Below are 27356 nucleotides of genomic sequence, written 5' to 3'. Positions count from 1 at the left end.
TGGAATATCTAATTCGGTTTCAGCTCAAATTTAGCTTTATTTAATTTATGCATTTTTTAGCTTAAAGGTTGCTGGAATAAACTTTTAATGTGTTTAGTTATTTTAGTTTAATTAATTAAGTTTTTTTAATTGTCTTTAGTTGCTTAAATAATTAGCTTAATTAATTAAGTTGTTTTTAATTTTCTTTAGTTGCTTAAATAATTTCGGCAATTAATATGTTCCAGCTTAATTAAATTTGCTATAGCCATTTAACTTGTTTAAACATTTAACTTGTTTAATTGTGCTTATAGGTGAACGAATCATTGAACCAGTTGTTACATGGATTGGCATTAAAGGGAGAAATGAATTCAACTGTTATGAAGATGAATTAAAGGCCAGCAGCTGTTATGAGCTTATTCAAGTAACCGTTTGAAGATTTTAATGGACAAGGAGTTGATTACACAAGCAATTCAGCTTCCAAATGTTTTTATGTGTTAATGGCTATTCCAATTCATCCATTTACACCTTGAATCAATTTTCTTCAAGTATTCATGCGAAGAGGCTATTCGTGTGCCAAATTTAAGCCAATTGTTGTTGTTGTCCATTCGGCTGCCCAAGAAGAAATAAAAGGTTGTTATAACCTTTTTAGTTGATCAAGCATTGAATCAAATTCTTTCAGCTTATTAAAGCTAATTATTAGCTGATTGGGAAGATTAAATAAGCTGCTCATAGCCGTTACATATGTTAGAGTTTCTCAAAGGTCTTTTAGTTTTAATTAGCTTAATTAAGTTCATCAATAACTCATTTAAGCTCATTAGTTTGTGTTTATTCGGCTGGAACATATTCAGCCTATAAATAGTTTGTTTTTGTAATTATTTTTGGAAAGACTTTTTGTTAAGAATATGAACTTTTGTTCATTGTGAGAATTCAACTCTCATTGTTCTATCTTGGACTGAAACGACTTATCAAGCTCAACTTGTGGCGTCATTCTTTCCTTGTTATCCGAACTTATCACTTACCAAAGTTTGACGTTCTTTATACCTTTGGTTCCTATCTCGATAGATAGCAGGTCAAGGTTTTGTTTGCTATTTTCATCTACCATTATCCATCTAAGTACTTTTAAGACTTGGGTCAACAATCTTATATATTGTTGGTTCAGCCTTTACTTAGCCGAACACCTTCCATCCATCTTTTAAACTATTTTTGAGACCTTATTCGAACCTAACTTCCAGCCTTTTCAAACTTATCTTTCCATTTTTCCAACCTGTTTCGATTTAATTTAATGCTTACTTAATTTCACGATCGGGCAACTAAAACGATTCGAATCATCATTGAACCGAATTCGTATCATGAGGTGTGTAGGGATGGATAGGTATTATATACCTATTGGTATGTAGGGTGAATGGAAATGGTGTGTAGCGATCGGGGTAGGAAATTGCATCCATATCTATGTCTGTATTACATCTGTATCTGTTATTGCATTTGTATTACACTTGCATCTGTAACTGATCTGCTACGTATCAGGACTGTTTTGTGTCTAGAACTGCTTTAAGTTATTAATCTGACAGATAAGACTGAGTTTGCTATCTAAACACTCAATAATATCTAAGCTATTATACGTAGGCTAATTTGTTTATGCTATACTCTAACCTGCAACACACTAACTATTTTGAATGAGTTTCAAGGAACTCCTAGAACTAAGCAACCGGTGAATAAGGGACTCGATCATCTATCAGACTTATTATATGTGTGTGTGTGTGTGTGTGTGTGTGTGTGAATTTATATCTTTCATTTCGTTTTTAAGCTTCAAAGGTTTTATCTATGTTTTTAGATAATGAATGATTTCATTACTTAACTTTGGATTGAAAAGAAAACTTGCTCTAGGTACGACCATATTCTGGTAAGTTAACGTGACGTTCTAGACTCGACTCTCCCATTTAGGCTGGGTTTAGGGTGTTGCATGGTCTATTACCTATTATTTAGTTGTAAGAAATTGTATAATTAAGTAGCATATTTGTAAACCAAGTTTTACAATATATTACAAAATATGTAATTAGTATTGTAATGGAGTTTTTTTTTTTTTTTTTTTGTATGTGTGTAATGGCATAATATCTTATGAGCACTTTTTGGTCTGTTATCAAAAATATTATTGAGCTAGTAAGAAATTTTGTAGTGTAATATATATTAAAAATTGTTCTAAATATATTATAAAATATGTGATAAATACTGTAATAAGATAAAAAAATTGATAGCACAAAACTTTACGAGCACCAATTGGTTTATTACCAAACTATTATGTAAGTAATAAAAATTGTATACTTAAATTATATATATTATAAGTTATGTTACACAATATATTATAAAATATGTAACTAATAGTGTAATTGACATGAACCCAATTACAAGTTAATTCATAGTTTTTTGTGTTCAGTGGTCTAAATAGGTACTTGGATTTTGATAGAATTATGAAGAGAATAGTGCTAAACTAAATTTGGATATTAACTTTCAAATATAAATGAATTAGAAAAAATCAATGTTATATAACAATACAACCTGAATTTTATAAGGTTGTTTAAAGCCGAAATGTTTAGGGATGGAGAGAACCTTGACTCACTATCTTTAATGAGATAGAAACCAAAAGTATAAGGTTGATCGTCACATTTTGGAATGGTGAGCAAAGTGATAAGATCGGTTTTGGTGAACGTCATAAGATATGATTTTTGATAAATTCGATAAATTCTTGAAGAATAAAGATATTAACTCAAATATATTTTAATAAAAAAAAAAATCAACCTTTAAATAGTTCAAAACCAAACTATTTATAGGCAACATAAGGTAAAACGAACGGCCACAAACTAGCCATTAGTGAAGTTCTAGAATGTTCATTAAAATGCATTAAAACCTTCACTTCAACCGATAAGCCAAAAGAGACCTCCATTAATTCGTTTCATGCATGCTTAAGGGTTAAGAAAACTCCAAAAGTCACAATCAGTTCCTATGATGGACGATGGCCTTTAATGGTGCATGGGAAGGCTCAAAAGTCGACTTCTAGAAAGCTTCTCCATGGCTTTATTCAGCTCCCAACTTAAATGGTGCAATTAAGACACAACTCTTGACTGAATGGTCACTTTTCATGCTAAACTGAACAACCATTCTGAGTGTGAACGTAATGCTTTGGCAATTTTGAACAACCTTTCTTAAACTTTAATTAGGTGGCTGGCCATTGGATTACCCTAGGACAAATTAAAACTTGCATTAGGTGACACTAAATGCAACAATAAAGCAGTAGTAGATTTAGATAGAATTTAACACAATTTTAAGACACATTAAATATGCTTAAGACACATTTAAAATAACAAAGAAACCGTTTAAACACACATATTAAACATGTAATAATAATGACGATATTTTAAGACGTATTAAAATGCTTTAAGAATAAAACCATAAATAAAAAAAAATTGTGGAATAAAGCAAATTATTTAGGATGATTAATTTTGGGCCTGAAAAACCCACAAATGCCTCTTTGAGCTTCTTAGCCTTAGCCCACGTTTTAAGCCGAATGACAGCTTCGGTTTGGGCCCAATTAAGGGACCCGAGATCACATCAGTAATGAATATATATTTCTTTTTGTAATAGCACAAAGCCTTACGTAATCGATTAATCTATTATTAAAAATATTATTGAGGTAGGAAGAAATTATGTAGGGCAATATATATTAAAAATCGTGTCATAAAATATATTACAAGATATGTAATAAATATTGTAATGGGATAATGTTTTCTGCAATAGCACAAAATTTTACGAGAACCAATTAGCTTATTACCTAAATATTATGTAGATAGTAAAAATTGTGTAAATGTTCCTAATCCTGTTAAATAGTATATTACAAAATGTAACAAATATAATTAACATTTTTTCTTTTGGAATAACATAAAACCAAATTATTTGATTGTACAAAATATTATGCAAATCTTAAGAAATTATGGAATGGAATATTATATACTAAAAATCGTGTTAAACTATATTACATATGTCATAAATACTACAATAGGGTTTTTCTTATAATAGCACAAAATATTTTTATTTTTATTATACAATATTATATAAGTTGTAAAAAATCATGTAACTGAATAAATATATTATGTAATTAATGATACACTGTATTACAAGATAATAATAAATATGTAATAAATTAATGTTTTCTTTATTGATTTATGTGACCTGCTAAGTAGATAAAACCTTACGGTAAGAACTTGAGGTAGAATTTTCTATAAAATTCATTCACTTCAATTCTGGTTCTTCACCACTACTCTGTCAACTTCACAATTCACACTTCAACATCTATACAAATTACAGGGATCATCAAAATGCTACAATATTCTATTCCACTGTTCATTCTTTGCTTAGCCTTCTCACGCTCTTCAGGTACATCATCAATCCAGTAAGGAAAACTATAAAGCATTCTAGCAAATTAAAAGTAACGCTTCACGGGTACGTCCGAGGAGACTCAATGTGGTTGCAGCAATGTGATGTCCAGTCAGCCCAGCAAGAGCAAGCTGTTCTTTCGGTGATGCATGCTCGATATAGTTGTCTGGCAAGACAATTGGTCGCCACTGGAAATTCATTTGGCAAATCATCAGAATAGGAAGGAATACTCGGACATAAGATTTTCTGGCCTCCCCAATCAACACCCTTCCCTCTCCCCCCATTGTCTTTCGTTTTAGTATTTCATCCAAATAATTTTTTTATTTGTCTGCAAAGCAAAATCTTACAAGGATACATGATAATATTACCTTGAGTCTTCCATCGAGCTGTCCGTCAAGCGCAATGAACTGCGCAACATGAGAACTAAATCCTCCAACGGAACCTTCCTCAACGGTTATCAGAATGTCATGATTGCTACAAAGCCACCTGAGAAGCTTGATATCGAGAGGCTTGCAGAACCTTGCATCAGCAACAGTTACATTGATGCCAAGCTTGGCAAGAAGGGCCTGAGCTTTGAGACAGTTTTGAACCATTGCCCCATACCCAAGTAAAGCAACATCTTTACCCTCAACAAGAACTTTTCCTGTTCCAATCTGCTTTACCGTCAAAATTTCATAAGAGGGATCAGCACCCGAAAAGTTTTGCCATCAGAATTTACTGATGAAAATGTAGTGTTAAAAGCTTTTAAATACTATTATTGGCATTACATGATACAGCTTTTTTCCAATTAATAAAACTTAAAGAGCTGAAACAATAAATTAGAAACAAGGACATGAAACGATGACCTCAAGAGCACTTCCACCATGTATAGGATAGTCTGTCCTCACTAGGGCACCCCTTGGGTACCGAAAGCAGACTGGCCGATCATCAATCCTGGTAGCAGTGGCAACCATGTCTATCAGCTCATCCTCATCCGATGCTGCCATGACAATCATGTTTGGCAAACATGACATGAAAGTTATATCAAATGCCCCACACTGCAACGGACCATCAGATCCTACCAATCCTGCACTCGTAATGACAAATCGCACAGGAATCCTCTGCCGATCTACATCATGGACAACCTGAAGTATAAAAAGATTTCATCCATTGTGGAATAGTTTATCCATTTCTACTTCTATGCAGTAGAACAAGGCCTTATGGCATGACACTTAGGAACACCGAATTTTCAAACTCATGCATACGGGTGCCTGGTGCACACAGAGGGATGGAAAGAGAAAGAGAACCTGATCGTAAGCTCTCTGCAGGAAGGCAGAAGGAATTATACAAAATGGCTTCAACCCTCCACATGATAAACCAGCAGAAAATGTAACTGCATGTTGCTCAGCCATTCCCACATCAAAAAATCTGTCGGAAAATCTTTCTCGGAATAACCTAAGTGATGGATCCATTTCTGTTCCAGCATGAACTACTACAATATCTTTTTCTTTCTCTGCCTCCATAACCAAAGCTTCCACCAAGCAGTCACTATAAGTTCGGCAATGGCCATCATTCGAGAAAGAGTAAATGTCATTCAGACTTAAACCTGTAAGAAAATACAAAGAAAGTGCAGTGAGGATAGGTTGTTAACAGTAAGCATGCAATGTTCAAGAGACCAAAAGGGTTTTTCATACACTGTCCTTTGAGGAGAATGGATAAGGAAAGGTTACCAAGCATAAACAATCACAAAATATTGTTTTTAGATTCTGTTCTGTACAGTAAGCAAGTCAGCTTTCCTTAGGGCGTTAAGGCAAAAGTTTGATTCTGTTATAAAGCAGAAGGTAGCATCCTTGAGAATGCACTAGAGTATGATAAATGACAAAACATGGATAATTTAACCAACCAGAGGGAAAAGAGGTTCACTATGCCTGCAATATACATATTAAAGAAGAGTGGACAATGATATATGTATTACGTGTCGTTAAAAACAAATTTCTACATATCAAAGTAGCAACATACCTTGTTAAAGTTGTGGCTCAAAAGTGTTATTGCAGAAGAATTGATAATAACCTTGGGAACAAACACCATTGAAGGGTATACAGGAGACATACCTTCTTGCTGCTTCTCCACTGTCACTTTCTTTTGGTTATCTTCTGAACATTGATTTTCCTCTGTTATCACATGAATCAACACTGGACCCATTGAATCCAGAGACGCCACTTCTTGTAGAACACATATCAGATCTTCTAATTTGTGTCCATCAACAGGACCTATATAATACAGCCCAAGCTCTTCAAAGAGAGTTGATCCAAGTGGACCCATCATACCACGTGCATACTCATCAACTTTGGCTGCTAGTTCATGCATTCCCATACCGATTCTTTTGGTAACATCCTGAAAGTTAAAGATCTATTAATTCAATGGATAATGGAAATAAAGTACTTTTTCAGCTTAATTATCATTAAGATTTCTTTAGGAATTGGACAGTGGAACATCATCAAATTATCAGGGAAATTACTACTATCACATGATCTTTTTGTTGCCAATATGCAGCCCAAGGACCCCAATTACCCTCTGTAATCCAAACATTTATTTTAATACCACCTTATTTACAGACTACATCAAAATAACTCTCAAAGTCCATTGTTCACTGAATGCCTGAATTCCAATCATCCTCAACGGATTTATAAGGCCTGTTAATTGATAGTGTGATAAAATAGGATGTATGCACACAGACTTCATGAAAATGTATGAACAAAATAAGCAAAGAGCAGTTACAGCAGGCAACATTCAAAATGCTCTTGCATTTGCAGAGACAGCTTCTAATATGATTCATATTTGAATATTCAAGTACAGTCCTACTAGCAAATGAATAAAATAAAACGGGAAGGAATAACAAAAAAGAGGCCTTTTTTTATGTTTATCCAAGTCTCAAGTAGGTAGGAAGGACTCCTAGATAAGAATTTACCTTAGCAGCTTCTCTAAACTTACGAAAAGATTTACTTGATTGGATCCTGCTAAGGGTACTGGATAGAGCATTGATGGATGTCTTGGGGCCCTCTTCTATCTTTGGATGCAAAGAATGGCGGCTGTCATTTAAGATCACAACCAGATTTGAATCCAAATAACCAGCATTGCTCATGGCCTCATAGACCTGACCAGCCATAGTTGTGGTATTGTTAATTACTGTAACTACACGTTCCCGCTTGCCATTAATATCCCGCGCTACTGCCATACCTAATATGAAGCAGGAATCTCAATTTCCCAGTTTCATTCTGAAGATAAAGAATAATCTACCAATGAAAGCTATAAAAATATAGACAAAGAGTAGGCAAATAAATACTACCAAGTCCAGCAGATATACTGTTACACCCATGCCCAGCCCCAAAAGGATCATATTCACTCTCAGTTCGAGAAGTATAGCCAGAAAGACCATTCTTTTGTCTCAACGTAGGCATGAGGATCCGCCTTCCTGTAAGAATTTTATGTGCATATGTCTGCCAAGAAAAAGAAAAACTAGCAGAACAAATAATTGCAGATCATAGATCAAAAAATTGAGCAATACACAATATTGTGCTTCCTTCAATTTATTCACCATTTGCTCATCAAGATAGAAAGATGTAGAAGCATGTTAAGAACTGCATGAAGTACGACATTACCTGTTCCCCGGCATCCCAGAGTATCTTGTCCACCGGAGCATGAAAAACATAGTGTAATGCGACTGTCAACTCAACTGCTGCCAAACTGGCCTTGAAGGATCTTTGAGTTTTTGACTTTGTAGAAGACAATTCCAAACGGATTTCATCTGCTAGTAATTTCAGTTCCTGCAGAGACAATCTTTAATTTACCATGCTTAAGGCTTATGCATACTAAATATAAACATTAGAAGGCTCATAACACAAACCTTGATACTCAAGCTTTTCAAGTGGGCGGGGTTTTCAACCACATCAAGTATAGGTGTAGGGGCTTTCTCCCAGAACAAATCATCAATATCAGGCAAAGAGCCTATTTTATTTACTAATCCCTGCACCACAAAAAATCAGACATTAAAATCAAATTAATAGCTTTCGCTATTTAGTAAATTCAGATCCACATGCACATACACTCATGGGAGCGATGAAAAACCATCAATCAAGAAAAACCAGTTTTTTCTTGGTCAGAACTAGCTAAAGCTAAAATTTCCAGGACATTTACATAGTGAGTCTTCCAGACAAAGTAAAAATATAAAAATAAAAATACAGCTTGTTTTGATCAGGTTTTCTGGGGACATTCACTGAAAATAACAAGATTATTAAATCCAGTACTCTAATGGAAAAGGCCATTTCACCATTCCAAAGACAACCCAAAACCTTAGAAAAATGAAATTCTAATTCCAATTCCCTCGTTTTCCCTTCACAGGAATAAATCACTCCAGTTAAACAGTTGCAACAAAAAAATACTAACGTTTAGTAAGGGTACAAAGACACAGCATAAAAACCACATATATCCAACAAGAAATCAACATTGAACTCAACACTTTCTATTCGTAATAACACAATTCGAGAAAAAATTCAGGAAACCAAGAATCTATTAACAAATGCTATTGAATATACAAGCCAAATAAAAAAAGAAAAGAAAAGAGAGAAATGATGGCATACCTTTGATGTGGGGTGGCTGTTAAGCTTCGAAAGATTAAGGGTAGAGGGGAAACTGGAGCATGAAAACTCAGTTCTGCTATCAAATTTGGCGTGAAAATTTGCAGTGATTCCAGAAGGGCACTGGGTTGGAGCAGTACCCATGAGGGAAAATAAAGACCCAACTCAAAATAATTCGGTAAAATCCAGAGCAGACAAAAAATAAAAATAAATAATCACAATCGATGAACATCAGTTGCAGCAAGCTTTGGGAAGAATCATCGACTATGAAAAAGATGACCAAATTGAAGACCGACATTAGGAGTGTCAGTTTAGTAAATAATGAGACTTTCGGAGGTTAAAATGTCTAAGGAAAATTCGTGGATGAAACTCAAGTTTTCAAGTAAATTTGTAATTTTAGTAGTATGTTATTTGGAGTAGATTTTTTTATTTACTTGGGGAATTCTAGGGTAACTTTTTTAATAAAAATTAACTTACATTTATTTTCTAAACATAATTTAATTTTTAAAATATACTTGGAGCTATTCTAAAATTTTAAAAACTCTAATAAGATAATTTTCATTTGATTTTTTATAAAATAAGGAAATTATAATTGACATGCCAATTATTATGCCAACACAATTTATACTAAAATTTTGAATATAATACCTATATATTAATATAATATATATTAAATTATGATATATACATATAAGTGAAAATAGTATAATAAATATATTAAAAACAATTCATTGAATTGATAAAATTGAAATTTTAAAAATCAAGATGTGTTTGGTTTAAATCTCTTATTTTTTTTTATAAGTTGTCTTGAAATTTTGAATAAAATATTTTTCTTAATTATAGTAATATAAGTGATAATAATAATTTAGTTCTTAAAAATTAAATTTAGACTTAAAATTAAATTGTTAGGATAAATGATATAAAATATTAAATAAATTAAGAGAAGACACAAACTATTATAAAATAAATAGACAAAGTAAAAAACAAAGAGAATGGGAGAGCAAACAGAGAGCGTATTTTATTGATCAATCGAAATGTTTACGCATTTCTCCAAAGTCTCTATTTATATGCATAAGAAGTATAAATAAAGTAGAGATCTACTTCTAATCACTATTAGAATTTAAAGTACATCAAAACTTATCTTAATCTTAATAGACATCCACTTAATAAGATATTCATAACATTCCCCCTTAGATGTCCATCAGTAGATAATGTGTCTCGTTAAAACTTTACTAAGATAAAAACCCCATGGGAAAAATTTTTAGTGAAGGAAAAAGAGTACATATATCTATAATACGCATAATATGCTGCCTCGTTAAAAACCTTTCCAGGAAAACCCAATGGGACAAAACCTCGGTTAAGGGAAAAAAGAGTACAGCGCATATTTACTCCCCTCATGAAAACATCACATACTTTCTCATATTTTACGTCTTTAATCTTGAATACTAGTTTTTCAAATGACTATTTGAATATATTTGCTAAGCATTTATTTCACCATTCTTTTGAAAGTCATGAGTGAGGGAAAATTTGGGAGAAATATATGTTGATCTCTTCAGGAGTTTCAGCAATAATCATAGCAAACTTTAATCATGATTCTTCTATAAAAACACAAATAAGTATTTTTGATCATGTTATAATCCTCCTTCAACTACTATTCACTATGTCAAATTTACCATATATGTTCAAATTATTTCAATTCATATAAATGAACAATTTCCTGAGAATTCCAATATGCTTCTGACATTCTAAATCCTTCAAAGATGTTAATATAAATTTTACTATATAGTGATTCATAAAAGGTTGTAACAACAACCATTAAACGCAAGTTAAATCTTTTATGAATTGTCAATTTAATAATATATCTAAAGGTTATTGTATCTACCACAAAAGAATATTATATCTTTTCATAATAAATGCCAATACTTTGTAACATCCCAAACCCGGCCTAGACGTTATGGCCGAATCTGGCGAGGCTACATTAAAGTGTTTTTCGAAAAACATGATTTCATTGTAAAATTCGTTTTATATTAAAACCTCTTTGAGTTCTTAACGAAGATTTAGGAAGTCTCATTTATTGGTAAAACTCAAGTTTGTTTAGCACAATGAAATCATTTTGAATTGATGTTACTTTTTAGAATATTGTTTTGCTGCGGAAGCTTTTAAACTATGTTGCGTAAACGTGGTGTTTTGGAAAACATTTATCTTTTTGAAACCCGTCTTTTTCCTACGCCTAGCAGTTTATACCAATGCAAGTAAAAATTCCAAATTAGAAGTTAAAACTTTAAAGAAGCCTTATTACAAAAAAAAAATTCCAATTTTAAATTACTTAAAAATTAAAATCCAGTTTAGAGGCATGAACAGATGTGTGGCCACCTCCAAGTCCCTCGCAGCACCGATCCGCCTAAGGATTACCTGCGCAGATAAGCAGAAAGGTGAGTTTATGAAACTCTGTGTGTAATCCTTTAATAAACAAACAGACAAACATATATCAAACAAATCCAGTCTAGGCCTAAGCACGTTTCAGTATCAGTCCAGTCTCAGTTAGAGCCTTAGCCCATACAGTAACAATATCAATATAGGCCTTAACCCAATTCAGTAATAGTATCAATATAAAATGCAAACACTAATCCTACCCAGCCAGCCTCTACACTCCACTCTGTCCAGTCCTGCACTCTATGTAGGGATAAAATCAACCCACCCATCCCTACACTCTAGAATATAGCACCGGTTGTGGCACTAAACAATAATTACAGCAGAGCTGCCAATATAGTACACTTCCTCCAATCATTAAACCCATCCCCACGCAATATGTCATGCGTCATGGCATAATATCATACATATATACAATATACAAATGGCATGCTCAAATACAGTCATACATATCATAGGGGCATATCAGTCATTTCATCAATTTGGGGTCTAGGTATACTTACCGACCCAACAGTAGGTCTACAATATTCTCGGACAACCCGTGCAACCTTAACAGTTAAACAGTGAAAATGGGCCCAAGGCCCATAATACAACCCATGTGGGCCCACACGCTCGTATAGCCCATAAAGCCCAATGATGACCTTGGCCGTGTGGATTACACAGCCTGGCCCAATATCTCCACACGTTCGTATGGTTTACCTGTGTGAGGCCTAGGACCTCGTGGGGCCCACACGGCCCATTTCGGCCTAAAGTGACCCAGAATGGCCTAAGCTCATGAAAACACTCATGGTGGCCATTATGATCAAATGCCCACGTTTTATGCATTTGTATTACCACAAGAGCGAGCGCACGTTCGTGTAGCGTCAATAGTCATATTTTTCAACTTTTTTCGATTTACGATTTACGATAATGGCAGTATGGTTATACACCTGTTTGCGAAAGTGTGTGACTAATCCACGAGCACTCCAACCTATCACAATTAGAAACTTCAATTAATCCTTTATCAAGCGAATTGAAAAGAACCCTAGCCAACACGTTCAAGAGATTACCTATTACTCGCCTTGATCAATCACATTAACCCGTTGCAAAAGATTGCTTAAAATCCTTAAAACCTACCTGCATCCATTCGAGCCAAACAAGATGAGTAATCCCTTACCGAAAACACAAAGTCAAGACTAAAGGAAAGGAATAATCGGCCTACACCCACACAAGAGTCGAAGGTACACACTATAATAGAGGCAAAACTGGACAATTGCACTCCTATCATAAAACGACAACACAGGAAAAGTTAGGTGTAAGACAAATATGGCAAAGAGGGAGAAAGAAAAGAACTGTGCCCTAAGCCGAAAGCCAAACTTACCAAATCGCAAAATCAGTCTCTTGTATTTTCCCCCAAAATCGATAGAGAGCAAGGGGAAAAGATCGGCCCACAGAAGTTAGAAGGAGTAGAGGTATTCAGTCAAAAAGGGACCAATTGAAAGAGAAAGAGAGGTGATGTAATTGATCAAAGAGGAAGTCGATTGATAGAAAGGGAAAAAAAAGAGAGAATAGATCAACAAGCAAGGTTAGAAACCGAAAGAGTTTGTGAGAGGGAGGACAAGGGATATTCGGCCAAAGGGAAGAAACCGATTGGGAAAGAGAGTGATGGAAAAAAAATCGGTGGCTAGAGGACTAGAAAAAAGAGCAAGAATCGAAACAAACCAGAACCAAAAGGTACTCGAAAAAATTAATAGCAATACACGGCTTCAAAAACATAGAGTGAAAGGGACCAAAAATTTGACAAAACCCGAAATGGAGAGAAAGCTACCCTACTTAAAGCCAAATTCCTGAGTGGTCAAAGACCCTATTCGGCTACAACTCCTCCACTTTCAAATCCCATAATTATCCTAAAATATCATCTCCTCAACCACCAAATTCAAACTCTATTCAACCAAGCAAAGTTTCGGTCAACCTAGGACACTTCCATGGCACTTGCAACAAAATAAAATACACCTTGCGCGTAACAGAACTCGAACTCAAGACCTTTAATAGCAATGACATGCCACTTACCCCTTGACCAGCAGGCCATTTCTGTCATATTTTATCTACATTTATTTAAGAAGCCTACTGACTAGAGATAGGGTCAATTCAAGTAAAAATAAAATTTTGTACAAGCCAAGACTTGAACTCAGGACTTCTCCAACCCTTCTCAAGACACTTAACCACTGAAGCAAGCATGCATTTGTGCAACACCACACACAAAAATAAATACTTAAATTTTGGGGCGTTACAATTCTACCCCCTAAAAGAAAATTTCAACCTCAAAATTTACCTGATCAAAATAGGTGAGGGTATTGTTGTTGCATCACTGCCTCAGGTTCCCACGTGGCCTCCTCTGAGCTGTGGTTTCGCCAAAGTACCTTAACCAGTGGGATAGACTTCTTCCTTAGCACTTTTACATCATGCTCCAGAATCTGAACTGGCTCCTCCTCGAAAGTTAGATCAGGCCTAACCTTAATCTCATCAATCAAGATAATATGCGCAGGATCAGAGTGGTAGCGCCTCAACATAAAACATGGAACACATCATCAATCCCGTCTAAATCTAGAGGTAACTCAGTTGATAGGCAACCGGTCCCACACGTTTTAGTATGCAGTAAGGCCCAATGAACCTAGGACTCACTTACCCTTCCGTCCAAACCTCAGTACCTTCTTTCGTGGCGAGACTTTGAGAGAAACGAAGTCCCCCACAAAATACTCAATCTCCTTCCGCTTTAGATCTATATATGACTTCTGTCTGTCTGATGTCACCTTCAGTCAATCCCGAATCAGTCTAACTTTCGGTATCAGAAACTAATTCAGGGCCCAGAACATGCCACTCGCCTAACTCAGTCTAACACGAAGAAATACAACATTTACGGCCATATAATGCCTCGTAAGGTGCCATCTCTATGCTAGACTGATAGCTATTGTTATATGCAAACTCAGCTAATGGCAAGTAGTCCTCCCAACTGCCTCAGAAATCAATTACACAACTCCATAACATGTCCTCCAGTATCTAAATCACCCTCTCTGACTGACCATCTATCTGAGGATGGAACACAGTACTGAAGTCTAACCTTGTACCCAAAGCGTCGTGTAACTTCTTCTAGAACTGAGACGTGAAGCAGGGATCTCTATCAGATATTATGGAAACCGATACCTCATGCAGATGCACTATCTCAGACACATACAGTTTAGCCAGTTTCTGTAATAAGTATTCAGTACAAACTGGAAAATGCTGACGGTGACGAAGGTTACAGACTTTCGGTGGACGCGGAGCCAACGAGTTCAATATGAAATGAGCAGATTTGGCTAATCAATCTACGATAACCAATATTGAATCCTTTTTAGAAGGCGTTAGAGGCAGCCCACTCATAAAGTCCATAGTTAACCTCTCTCATTTCTAAAGCGGAATCTTAACTGGCTGAAGCAACCCTGAAGGCAACTGATGTGTAGCCTTAACCTGCTGGCAAGTAAGGCATTTACTCACAAAGTCAGTAACTTCACGCTTAAGACCTGGCCACCAATATAACTCCCGGAGATCTTGGTATATCTTATTCCCCCTGGGATGCATAACATAAGGACTACTATGCGCCTCTCGTAGTATAGACTGCCTTAAATCAGTATCCCTTGGTACACAGACTCTCCCACAGAAACATAGTACCTCTTCGCTATTCAGTCCAAAATCTGATGTTTCACCTCCCTCAATCTGTCGGAATCGAGGATCCAATAACTAATCCTCTAACTGTTTACTCTTAATCCACTCAATCCATGTCGGTTTAACCTGAAGTTCAGCCAATAGACTACTATCATTAAATAAGATGAAACGGGCAAACATTGCCCTCAAATCCGTCATAGCCCTACAGTTGAGTGCATCAACCACCATATTGGCCTTACTCGGATGGTATTCAATCGAGCAATCATAATTCTTAAGCAGATCAATCCATCTACGCTGCCTAAGATTTAGCTCCTTCTGAGTGAGGAGGTACTTGAGGCTCTTGTGATCCTTGTAAATAATACACTTCTCACTATACAAATAATGCCTCCAAACTTTCAGTGCGAACACCATGAGTCTTAAGCTGGCGAGACGCATATGCCACCACCTTACCCTCTTGCATCAACACACAACCCAAACCAACATGTGATGCATCGCTGTAGACAGTACACTCTTTCCCAAACTATAGCTGTATCAAGACAAGGGCCTCATTTAGAACTTTCTTAAGTTTCTCAAAGCTTTCTTGGTCTAGTTAAACGGCATACCCTTACGCAACAACTTAGTCAGAGGTGCAGCAATCAATGAAAACCCCTCAACAAACCGTCTATAATACCCTGCTAGACCCTGAAAACTTAAAATCTTAGATACCGTCTTAGGCGACTTCAAATCCAGAACAGCTTTAATTTTCTGAGGATCAACCCTAATTCTCTTAGTAGAAGCCACATGACCTAGAAATGTTACTTTTTGTAACCAGAATTCGCATTTACTGAACTTGACATACAGTTATTTCTCTCTCAGAATCTGCAGAACAACTCGAAGATGTGCATCGTGATACTCTACAGTTTTTGAATATACGAGAATATCATATATAAACACTACTACGAACCGATCCAGATAGGGCTAGAACACTCGGTTTATCAAATCCTTAGAAGCTGTTGGTGCATTCGTCAGTCCAAACGGTATCACTAGAAACTCATAATGACCATAATGAGTCCTAAATGCTGTCTTATAAACATCAGCCTCTTTGACTCTTAGTTGATAGTACCCTGATTGGAGATCAATATTAGAGAAGACCGAAGCTCATTGAAACTGGTCGAATAGATTATCAATCCTCGATAGGGGATACTTATTCTTAATAGTCAATTTATTTAGTTGTCGGTAGTCGATGCAAATACGCATGGATCCATTCTTCTTTTTTACAAATAAAACCGGTACTCCCCACAGAGACACACTAGGTCAGATTAACCCTCGATCCAGTAACTCTTAAATCTGAGCCTTAAGTTTCATGAGCTCTTTCGGTGCCATTCTATAAGGGGCGATAGACACCGGAGCTGTACCAGGTAGGAGCACTATCCCAAATTCAACTTCACGGTTTGGAGGTAACCCCGATAGCTTATTGGAAAAAACATCCGGAAAGTCCTTAACTGTTCTGATATCTTTAACATACGAACCTTCAGAATCAGAAACACCGATGTATGCTAAATACGCCTCACAACCCTTACGAACCAATTTCTCGGCCCTCAATACAGAAATCACATTTGACAAATAATTCTGACACTCCCCAATTACAACTACCTCATCACCCTCCGCAGTTTTTAGTACCACCCTTTTAGCAGTGCAATCCAAATTCACTAGATGTTTGACCTACCAGTTCATGCCCAATATTAAGCCGAATTCTCCGAAAGGGAGTTCCATTAAATCAGCCAAAAAGATCATTCCTTGAACCTCCAAAGGTACATCCTTAAACAGTCTATTTACTTTCACTGACTGTCCTAATGGACTCAACACAGTAACCTCACTCGCAGTGTTTTCAACCCTTATACCCAAAGCCTCAGATACAGTGCATGCTATATAAGAATGAGTAGGCCCAACATCAATCAGTGCAGTATAAGGTACATTATGGATAAACCCGTAATAACATCTGAGGTATCTCTGTCCTCTTGGTGATGTGTAGTATAAACTAGAGCTGGCTGCCTTGCCTTAATATGACCAGCACCTTTGCCTCGTGCTTCACGAACACGGCCCGTACCATTTCCACCTCTGGCCTGACCACGGCCTCTCGGTGGCTGCTTAACATCTCTTGGCGGCTGAACAATACCCATAACAGTAGCTTGCATCTGATCAGGCCTCCATGGACAATCTCTGATATGGTGCTCCAATGATCTGTACCTCAAACACGCCCCAATCATTTTCCAGCATTCTCCTTGATGGCGTCTCCTACAATCCGTATAAGGCTGTAGTCCAGTAGCAGCAATAGGGGCCCCAACTCTGACTGGCCCAATAACTCTGGCCCTTTTTTTTGGCCTCGCAAATGAACTTGAGGGCTCTGAATCCCTCTTGTTCCTACATTTTTCTTTTTCACGGTTCTGGTGCTCAGCATGCTTCACATCCTCAACGATCTTCGCCTTTTCCACTAAAGTAGCAAAATCTCACTCTTTCTGTAGAGCTATCAAAGCCCTTAAATCATCCTAGAAGCCGTCCTCGAATCGAACACAATGATCATACTCCATTACCACCATCCCACGTGCATAGCGGCTAAGTCACAAAAATTCAGCCTCATATTCAGCTACAAATTTATCCCCCTAAGTCAAATTCAGAAACTCTCTCCTCTGGGCATCCATACAACTAGCGCCCACATATTTCTCTTAGAATGCAATCTTGAAAAATTCCTAGGTCAGCCGGTCAGGCTGAGTACCCTCTTTAACTATAAGCCACCACTGATAGGCTTCATCTCACAGCAATGACACTGCACCTTTTAGTTTCTGCTCGTGGGTGCAGTTGAGGTCATACATGATCCTCTCCGTGGCCTCAATCCAATATTAAGCCACACTAGGGGCAACTCTAGCAATACCCCTAAAAATTTTAGCCCCATTAGACCTGAGTCGTTCCGTAACCGACCCACGGCCTATAGTACCAGTATTGGGCCCAGCGTGTGACAGCCCTAAAGTGACCCTAGTCGGAAAGCGGTTTTGGGACCGCTAAACCGAGTCACCAAATTATTTGGATGTGATATTTATGATCTAAAATATGTGAATATGAATGTGCGAAAATTTTAAGCTTCGATTTAGTAAATTGCATGTGAATTTAGTCAAAAGGACTTGTGTGACACTTTTGAAATGTGATAGGCTAATCTACAAGGATCTAATAGTGCATGTAGTCAAAAGGAGGACTTGCATGTCAATTTTCCCCCTAAAATGTAGTGGCGGCCATGAGCATGGGTGGACAAAGTGTTATGGCTAAAAACATGTCATAAACATGTTGGGACAATGCATTATGTGAGGATAATAAAATAAAGAGCATGGGCAATGTGTGTTTGTCCCCCTTTTGCCGTGAGTGAGAGGAAAGGAAACAAAAAAAATGAAAAAATGTTCATTCTTGAACATCCTTGGCGAATGTTGGAGAAAGAAAGAAGAAGTATGCTTTGAGAATTTCAGCAAGATAGCAAGCTAAAAATCCAAGTATGTGCATTGGGTCATAGAAAAATTGAATCAAAATTGGTTGATCTTTGTCCTCCATTGCCGTAGCCTAAAGGGAGGGAGAGGAAAGTTTGGTTGCTTTGATTTTTGGCTTAGAAGATGGCTAGAATGAGGTATGTATTGAATGATTCTTGAAAATCTATGCATGCTTGAGATGATTAGTTCAAACTCTACTCATCCCATAGATGTGTTTTGGTTTTGGTTTGATAATGATGTTAATGATGGTGAGTTCAGTCATGCATTAACTGAAATTGTAAGTATGATTTATGGTATAATTTGTGTGATGGAATGGTCTTGAGAGTTGGCTTGATTAAATGGGTAAAATGGTAAGTGTTTTAAAGATAATGATGGTTATAAGCTATTTTATTATTTGATAATGGTGATTAAATCTTGTAGTTAAGTGTTTAGATATATATATAAATATATTAATAATGAATTTAGTTGTACTTGCTATGTGAGAAATGTGCAATGCTATAGGTATTTGATTATTAGATATGGTTATTTTAAGTTGATTTGTGATGGTATGATTGCATTGATGAAGTGGTGGGAAGAATTAGCTATTATGCTTGATACTAATGCCGAAAATGAGAATGTTGTACTTGAAAAATGTAGGTGAACATGACAAGTGTATTCAGCTTAGGGCCTAGAGGATATGAAAAATTGGTATTCATTTTTGATTGTGTGTGTATGACCATGGATAATTGGCTGCACAAATATTATGAATACATAATGTATGATAAGTTTATTAAGTTACAAAACATTATACATGATCGGCTAAGGTAAATTATTCGAGTAAAGTATATCTTGATGGTACATTTCGGCTAGTATAAAATGTATATGGATGTCGTATGACTATGTTTAATTTGGGAAGTAAATTGTTTGATCTAGCTCAAGAGCCTAGAGGATCAAAGTTGGATAAGGGAAAGAAAGAGGTGATCGAATAGCCGTCGTAATCGTTCGGCAACTTCCGAGGTAAGTTTTAAGCGATTAACCGTTGAGTAAATTCAATCATAATAGGACATAATGAGTTGATTTGATAAGATATGATGTGGCCATGATATGTCTTAAACCCAAATGGTAAGTTCACAAGTGTTTGGACTTGGAAATTTAAGAGCAAATTGTAATAAATTGCTTGGACAGCAGCAGTAATGTGATTTTAGAAAATCACTATAAATTGTTGGTGTGGAATTATAGGCTGAATAAAGTATGTAATCAAATCTTAGTTGGTCTAGTTTCTTATAAAGGAGACCGTGGAAGCAAAGAAATTTCCTATAAAGAGATATTTAAAGTTGTGAGGGACAGTGTCGGAATGACTTCGAAATCCCCTGTTCGGTTTTAAGAAAACCACTATAATTTGTACAAAAATGGTTACAAGATAAAATTTATATGCTTAGACTCCTCAATGAGTCTAGTTTCAAATGAAATCAAATAGAACACATTTCGAATTCTGTACGATGAGAATTTTGATTCGTAGTGAAGACTGGGCAGGATGGTCAAATAGTGAAACAGGGGAAACTTTAAGAAAAATCTGGTATTGATTGGCCACACCTAAAATTCTTAAAATTTTATGGATGAAAGATACATGAGTCTACATTCGGGGAAAATTAACGGCAATTGATTTTGAGTTTTGTAGCTCCAGTTATAAACAATTTAGTGACTGTTGCTCAGGAAAACTGCTTGTAGTGAATAGGTGATTTTGTTGTAAACTTTGATGAAACTATTTGAGTTGCTTATGAGCTATTGCTGAAATTGATGTACAAGAAAAATATGAAATATGTATGAGATGTATATATGTGATAAGGCCTAATGGCCGATGTGATGAATGTGAAAGTGTATATATATGTGATAAGGCCTAATGGCCAATGTGATGAATGTGAAAGTGTATATATGTGATAAGGCCTAATGGCCGATGTGATGAATGTGAAATATATGTGTGATGTGTATATGTGGTAAAGCCGAAGGGCTAATGTGAAACATATATAAGATATGTATATGTGGTAAAGCCGAATGGCTAATGTGAAATATATGAGTGATATGTATATGTGGTAAAGCCGAATGACTAATGTGAAATATATGTGTGATATGTATATGTGGTAAAGCCGAATGGCTAATGTGAATGTTGTAACATGTGATTAAATGTACATGAAACTTGGAAATATGTTCCGGGTGAGACCCGATGACTACGTGTGGAGATTATGTCCGGGTGAGACCCGATGACTACGTGTGGAGATTATGTCCGGGTAAGACCCGATGACTACGTGTGGAGATTATGTCCGGGTAAGACTTCGTAATAAGAATTGCTTATAAATATACGCAATGCGAAAGGTTAAACAAGTATGTACTCCAAGTTTATATATGATGCACACGAGAGCAATCTATGGGACTATTCCTATGATTATGTGACATCGGTTTAGTGTGAGAGGTTATGTGAAATCATATGATATATCTATGTCACATGAGCTCACTTTTATGTGAGAGTTTATCTGCCTATTGTATATGATGAGATGTGCATATTCGGAAAAGGGGATAGTATGCCCGAAAGAAGAGTGAAATAAAAATACGAACAACTATGTTATAATTTGGTTGTTATCTGTTGACACTGCTTAAAACTTACTAAGCATTGTAATGCTTACTCCGTTTACTTTGTTTCCTCTGTTTTATAGATCTCATTGGAAGCTACAGGGCTCGGGGATCATCAGCAACTAGTCACACTATCACTACCTTTGTTTGGTGCTTGCTACGTTTTGGAATATCTTATGGCATGTATAGAATAGACTAGTAGCGGGAGGATATTTTGGTTAATGTATATAAGCCATGCGAAAATGGCTTTAAGTATACTTTGATCATAGCATTGTAATCATTTTGTATGTCGTCCATCGAGAGGTATGGAAATGTTAGTAACGGTTAGTCATGGGAATGGTTATTCATGATCACTTTTGGTATGTGTATGACAAACTCTAGTTGATCCATGGAGGATCATGAAATAGGTAAAGTTTACCTAAAAAAAAAATAATAAATGCTGGAAGCAGCAGTGATGTGGATGTGAAAAATCTCTAAAAATAGTAGGAATGGAATTAAATAGAAAATAAATTATGTAATCGAACCTTGATGAATCTATTTTCATAGGAAAGTAACGAAACGTTCATATGAACATTGTATTATGAGATGTTAAAGTTTTCGTGAGACAGGGCCAGAACGGTTTTTGGATCCCCTGATCTGACTTTGGAAATTCATTGTAAATTAACCAGAGATAATTAGGAGTCATGCCATATATGTATAGATTCCTATTTGACTCTAGTTTCTATAGAAACAAACGGCATTAGTATTGAATCCCTGTGCAGGGAGATATCCGATTCGTAATGCATGAAGGTCAGTGTAGTCAAACCCTGGAATAGGGGAGACTTTAACTAATAAACTCTACTAATTGGCCTGACCAAAAATTCTAGAAAAAAATATGTAGATAGACATATGAGTCTAGTTTCAGGGAAAAATTATGAAACTGATTTTCTAGTTTTGAAACTCAAGATATGATTTTTAAGGCAACAGTGACGCAGTAACCAGATTGTCTGGAAAATTTTTTTTATTGGACTATGAGAGTAAATGAATTAGTCGGTTAGCACCTCGTGTTCGACTCCGGTAACGGTCTCGGGTACGGGGTGTTACAATTTTATTGGTATCAGAGCCAGGTTTAGTCGATTCTAGGACTAACGTAGCACGCGTGAGTCTATTTATACATGCCATGAAGTGATAAAATGATAGTGTGATGATTTTTGACTATTAAAATGTGGTTGCTGTATTGTAATGAATCTTGATCCCGATCGAGCTGTAGCAAGCTTCTGACTATGAGAATTTGCGATATAAATTCACTTAGATATGCCTAAATTATTAAGTTGATCAGGTACGTATCATGTACTCGTATTTGAATTTCGATTTGGATTGAATTAAGGGTATAAGTGATGCAATTTTGAAAGAGTGTTATGACTATAAATGTGATTCTTTGTATGTGGCTATGGAACTGGAAGTTGAATGGTCGATAAGCATGTTGTGTTTGTATTCAAGTAATGTAAATGATATACTAATGTGTATTGCTATATGTGTATATGACCATGAGAATTGAGAGTGATATATCCGGACTAAGTTCCGAAGAGCATTCGTGCTAGTGACGTATCCGGACTAAGTTCCGAGGAGCATTCGTGCTAGTGACGTATCCGGACTAAGCTCCGAAGAGCATTCGTGCTAGTGACGTATCCGGACTAAGTTCCGAGGAGCATTCGTGCTAGTGATGTATCCGGACTAAGTTCCGAGGAGCATTCGTGCTAGTGATGTATCCGGACTAAGTTCCGAAGAGCATTCGTGCTAGTGATGTATCCGGGCTAGGTCCCGAAGAGCAATCATCTGGTGACGTGTATTCGGACCTTCGTGCCTAGTAGGCTTCGTCTTGGTAAATTGAGCAAAGTTTAAGTGTTCATTATTATACTGAATTCAAATTTATATGAGACGATATGTTTAAAAGTGTATATACGTGATGTTTATAGACTTGGGTAAGTCATTTCAATGTGTAATAACGAATGAATAAGAGCACTATGTGTGTGAATGATTAGAGGCACTGTGCGTGTGTAAATCCTTTAACCGAGCACTATGAGTGCAAGATCGGTCGATGGGCACTAAGTGTGTGAAGTGGAATTCATGTAAGACCTAAATGCAGGATGAAGGCATTGATTTGAGATAATGTGTAAGACCATGCAGGACATGGCATCGGCTCGATATGTGAGAATATGTAAGACCATATCTAGGATATGGCATTGTAAAACTATATGTGCTTGAATTAGTTGAGCCCTTACAAGTAAGTATTCGCTCAGGTTGATAAGCGAACTACCGGCCTTTGGCTAAGTTGATCTTTTGTGTATGAACATAAGGGTTGGTAATGTGAAGTAAGTTCTTGAGTAAATAGAGCTTAAATTATGATTTGATTAGATCATATTTTAAGCAAATCGAAATCATGCTCTTGGTGTGTGGCTATTGAGCCGAAATTGTAAATATGATAAGTGTCTTGTGTTTGAGCTTTGGTAATGAGAATGTAATAGGAATGTGTATTGATTTGTTGATATATGTGCTTGGTTATTCAAATGGTATCCGGGCTAAGTCCAGAAGGCTTTTGTGCTAAGTGACTAAATCCGGGTCAATTCCCGAAGGCAATTGTGCGAATCACTATAACCGGGCTATGTCCCGAAGACAATCGAGCGAGTCGCTATATCCTGTTAAATCCCGAAGGTACGTGATTCGGAAATGAGCAATCTTGCTGTAAAAATTTCAGTTAATACGCTTGTAAAAATTCCAGCAATGAGGTATGTTCGTATGTGTTGAATGAATTAAATGTTCAGGTGTGTGGAAGTTGAATATTGACATACGATGGAGTTATAAAGGATATTTATTGGGATGTTTGAGTATATGTGAATTTTCGGCCAGGTTACAGCTTATACATGGATGAAAATGTGGGTTACAAATATGTGGGTTGATGATGTGAATTATACATGTTAGTATGTGCTTGATATGTGTTTGAAATGCAATTGTGAATTAAATTAAGTGATTATTGCTTATAAAATCAAGGAAATGAGATATATGTGCATACTTTTAGAAATGTTTATGTATTTGTTTTGAGATAAGAAAATGATTTTGTAGATCGATGTGAAATCAATAATGAATTACAATTGCTATCGATGAGCTAATGTTTATATGAATATAGTTCAATAAGATGACGTTATTCTAAACTATGCATCGGTAGAAATTTTTGGGGACGAAAATTTCTTAAGTGGGGGAGAGTTGTGACAGCCCTAAAGTGACCCTAGTCGGATAGTGGTTTTGGGACCGCTAAACCGAGTCACCAAATTATTTGGATGTGATATTTATGGTCTAAAATATGTGAATATGAATGTGCGAAAATTTTAAGCTTCGATTTAGTAAATTGCATGTGAATTTAGTCAAAAGGACTTGTGTGACACTTTTGAAATGTGATAGGCTAATCTACAAGGATCTAATAGTGCATGTAGTCAAAGGAGGACTTGCATGTCAATTTTCCCCCTAAAATGTATTGGCCGGCCATGAGCATGGGTGGACAAAGTGTTATAGCTAAAACATGTCATAAACATGTTGGGACAATGCATTATGTGAGGGATAATAAAATAAAGAGCATGGGCAATGTGTGTGTTTGTCCCCCCTTTGCCGTGAGTGAGAGGAAAGGAAACAAAAAAATGAAAAAAATGTTCATTCTTGAACATCCTTGGCCGAATGTTGGAGAAAGAAAGAAGAAGTATGCTTTGAGAATTTCAGCAAGATAGCAAGCTAAAAATCCAAGTATGTGCATTGGGTCATAGAAAAAATTGAATAAAAAATTGGTTGATCTTTGTCCTCCATTGCCGTAGCCTAAAGGGAGGGAGAGGAAAGTTTGGTTGCTTTGATTTTTGGCTTAGAAGATGGCTAGAATGAGGTATGTATTGAATGATTCTTGAAAATCTATGCATGCTTGAGATGATTAGTTCAAACTCTACTCATCCCATAGATGTGTTTAGGTTTTGGTTTGATAATGATGTTAATGATGGTGAGTTCGGTCATGCATTAACTGAAATTGTAAGTATGATTTATGGTATAATTTGTGTGATGGAATGGTCTTGAGAGTTGGCTTGATTAAATAGGTAAAATGGTAAGTGTTTTAAAGATAATGATGGTTATAAGCTGTTTTATGATTTGATAATGGTGATTAAATCTTGTAGTTAAGTGTTTAGATATATATATAAATATATTAATAATGAATTTAGTTGTACTTGCTATGTGAGAAATGTGCAATGCTATAGGTATTTGATTATTAGATATGGTTATTTTAAGTTGATTTGTGATGGTATGATTGCATTGATGAAGTGGTGGGAAGAATTAGCTATTATGCTTGATACTAATGCCGAAAATGAGAATGTTGTACTTGAAAAATGTAGGTGAACATGACAAGTGTATTCGGCTTAGGGCCTAGAGGATATGAAAAATTGGTATTCATTTTTGATTGTGTGTGTATGACCATGGATAATTGGCTGCACAAATATTATGAATACATAATGTATGATAAGTTTATTAAGTTACAAAACATTATACATGATCGGCTAAGGTAAATTATTCGAGTAAAGTATATCTTGATGGTACATTTCGGCTAGTATAAAATGTATATGGATGTCGTATGACTATGTTTAATTTGGGAAGTAAATTGTTTGATCTAGCTCAAGAGCCTAGAGGATCAAAGTTGGATAAGGGAAAGAAAGAGGTGATCGAATAGCCGTCGTAATCGTTCGGCAACTTCCGAGGTAAGTTTTAAGCGATTAACCGTTGAGTAAATTCAATCATAATAGGACATAATGAGTTGATTTGATAAGATATGATGTGGCCATGATATGTCTTAAACCCAAATGGTAAGTTCACAAGTGTTTGGACTTGGAAATTTAAGAGCAAATTGTAATAAATTGCTTGGACAGCAGCAGTAATGTGATTTTAGAAAATCACTATAAATTGTTGGTGTGGAATTATAGGCTGAATAAAGTATGTAATCAAATCTTAGTTGGTCTAGTTTCTTATAAAGGAGACCGTGGAAGCAAAGAAATTTCCTATAAAGAGATATTTAAAGTTGTGAGGGACGATGTCGGAATGACTTGAAATCCCTGTTCGGTTTTAAGAAAACCACTATAATTTGTACAAAAATGGTTACAAGATAAAATTTATATGCTTAGACTCCTCAATGAGTCTAGTTTCAAATGAAATCAAATAGAACACATTTCGAATTCTGTACGATGAGAATTTTGATTCGTAGTGAAGACTGGTCAGGATGGTCAAATAGTGAAACAGGGGAAACTTTAAGAAAAATCTGGTATTGATTGGCCACACCTAAAATTCTGAAAATTTTATGGATGAAAGATACATGAGTCTACATTTGGGGAAACTTAACAGAAATTGATTTTGAGTTTTGTAGCTCCAGTTATAAACAATTTAGTGACTGTTGCTCAGGAAAACTGCTTGTAGTGAATAGGTGATTTTGTTGTAAACTTTGATGAAACTATTTGAGTTGCTTATGAGCTATTGCTGAAATTGATGTACAAGAAAAATATGAAATATGTATGAGATGTATATATGTGATAAGGCCTAATGGCCGATGTGATGAATGTGAAAGTGTATATATATGTGATAAGGCCTAATGGCCAATGTGATGAATGTGAAAGTGTATATATGTGATAAGGCCTAATGGCCGATGTGATGAATGTGAAATATATGTGTGATGTGTATATGTGGTAAAGCCGAAGGGCTAATGTGAAACATATATAAGATATGTATATGTGGTAAAGCCGAATGACTAATGTGAAATATATGAGTGATATGTATATATGGTAAAGCCGAATGGCTAATGTGAAATATATGAGTGATATGTATATGTGGTAAAGCCGAATGACTAATGTGAAATATATGTGTGATATGTATATGTGGTAAAGCCGAATGGCTAATGTGAATGTTGTAACATGTGATTAAATGTACATGAAACTTGGAAATATGTTCCGGGTGAGACCCGATGACTACGTGTGGAGATTATGTCCGGGTGAGACCCGATGACTACGTGTGGAGATTATGTCCGGTAAGACCCGATGACTACGTGTGGAGATTATGTCCGGGTAAG

General features: G+C 35.9%; 1 protein-coding gene across 2 annotated transcripts; it reads right to left on the bottom strand.

Moving 5' to 3' along the window:
* Positions 1–4232: 4232 nt before the first annotated feature.
* LOC108476132 (probable 1-deoxy-D-xylulose-5-phosphate synthase, chloroplastic) lies at positions 4233–9343 on the bottom strand. Of its 2 annotated transcripts, XM_017778239.2 has the most exons (10): positions 9021–9343; positions 8288–8407; positions 8043–8207; positions 7730–7880; positions 7352–7620; positions 6495–6777; positions 5691–5989; positions 5250–5528; positions 4773–5057; positions 4233–4592 (listed from the first exon to the last, which is right to left on the bottom strand). In XM_017778239.2, exons 1-10 carry the CDS (start codon positions 9159–9161, stop codon positions 4443–4445), a joined length of 2142 nt encoding a protein of 713 aa, XP_017633728.1. In that variant the 5' UTR covers positions 9162–9343; the 3' UTR covers positions 4233–4442. The 2 variants fall into 2 exon arrangements, with proteins under 2 accessions (XP_017633728.1, XP_052873957.1); XM_053017997.1 differs by lacking the exons at positions 8288–8407; positions 9021–9343 and having other exon boundaries at positions 7730–7899; positions 8043–8071.
* Positions 9344–27356: the final 18013 nt, after the last annotated feature.

Source organism: Gossypium arboreum, chromosome 8 (assembly GCF_025698485.1).
Source record: "Gossypium arboreum isolate Shixiya-1 chromosome 8, ASM2569848v2, whole genome shotgun sequence".
Taxonomy (NCBI): domain Eukaryota; kingdom Viridiplantae; phylum Streptophyta; class Magnoliopsida; order Malvales; family Malvaceae; genus Gossypium; species Gossypium arboreum.
Note: the sequence above shows the minus strand (reverse complement) of the source record. Positions and strands in the feature narration are given on the sequence as shown.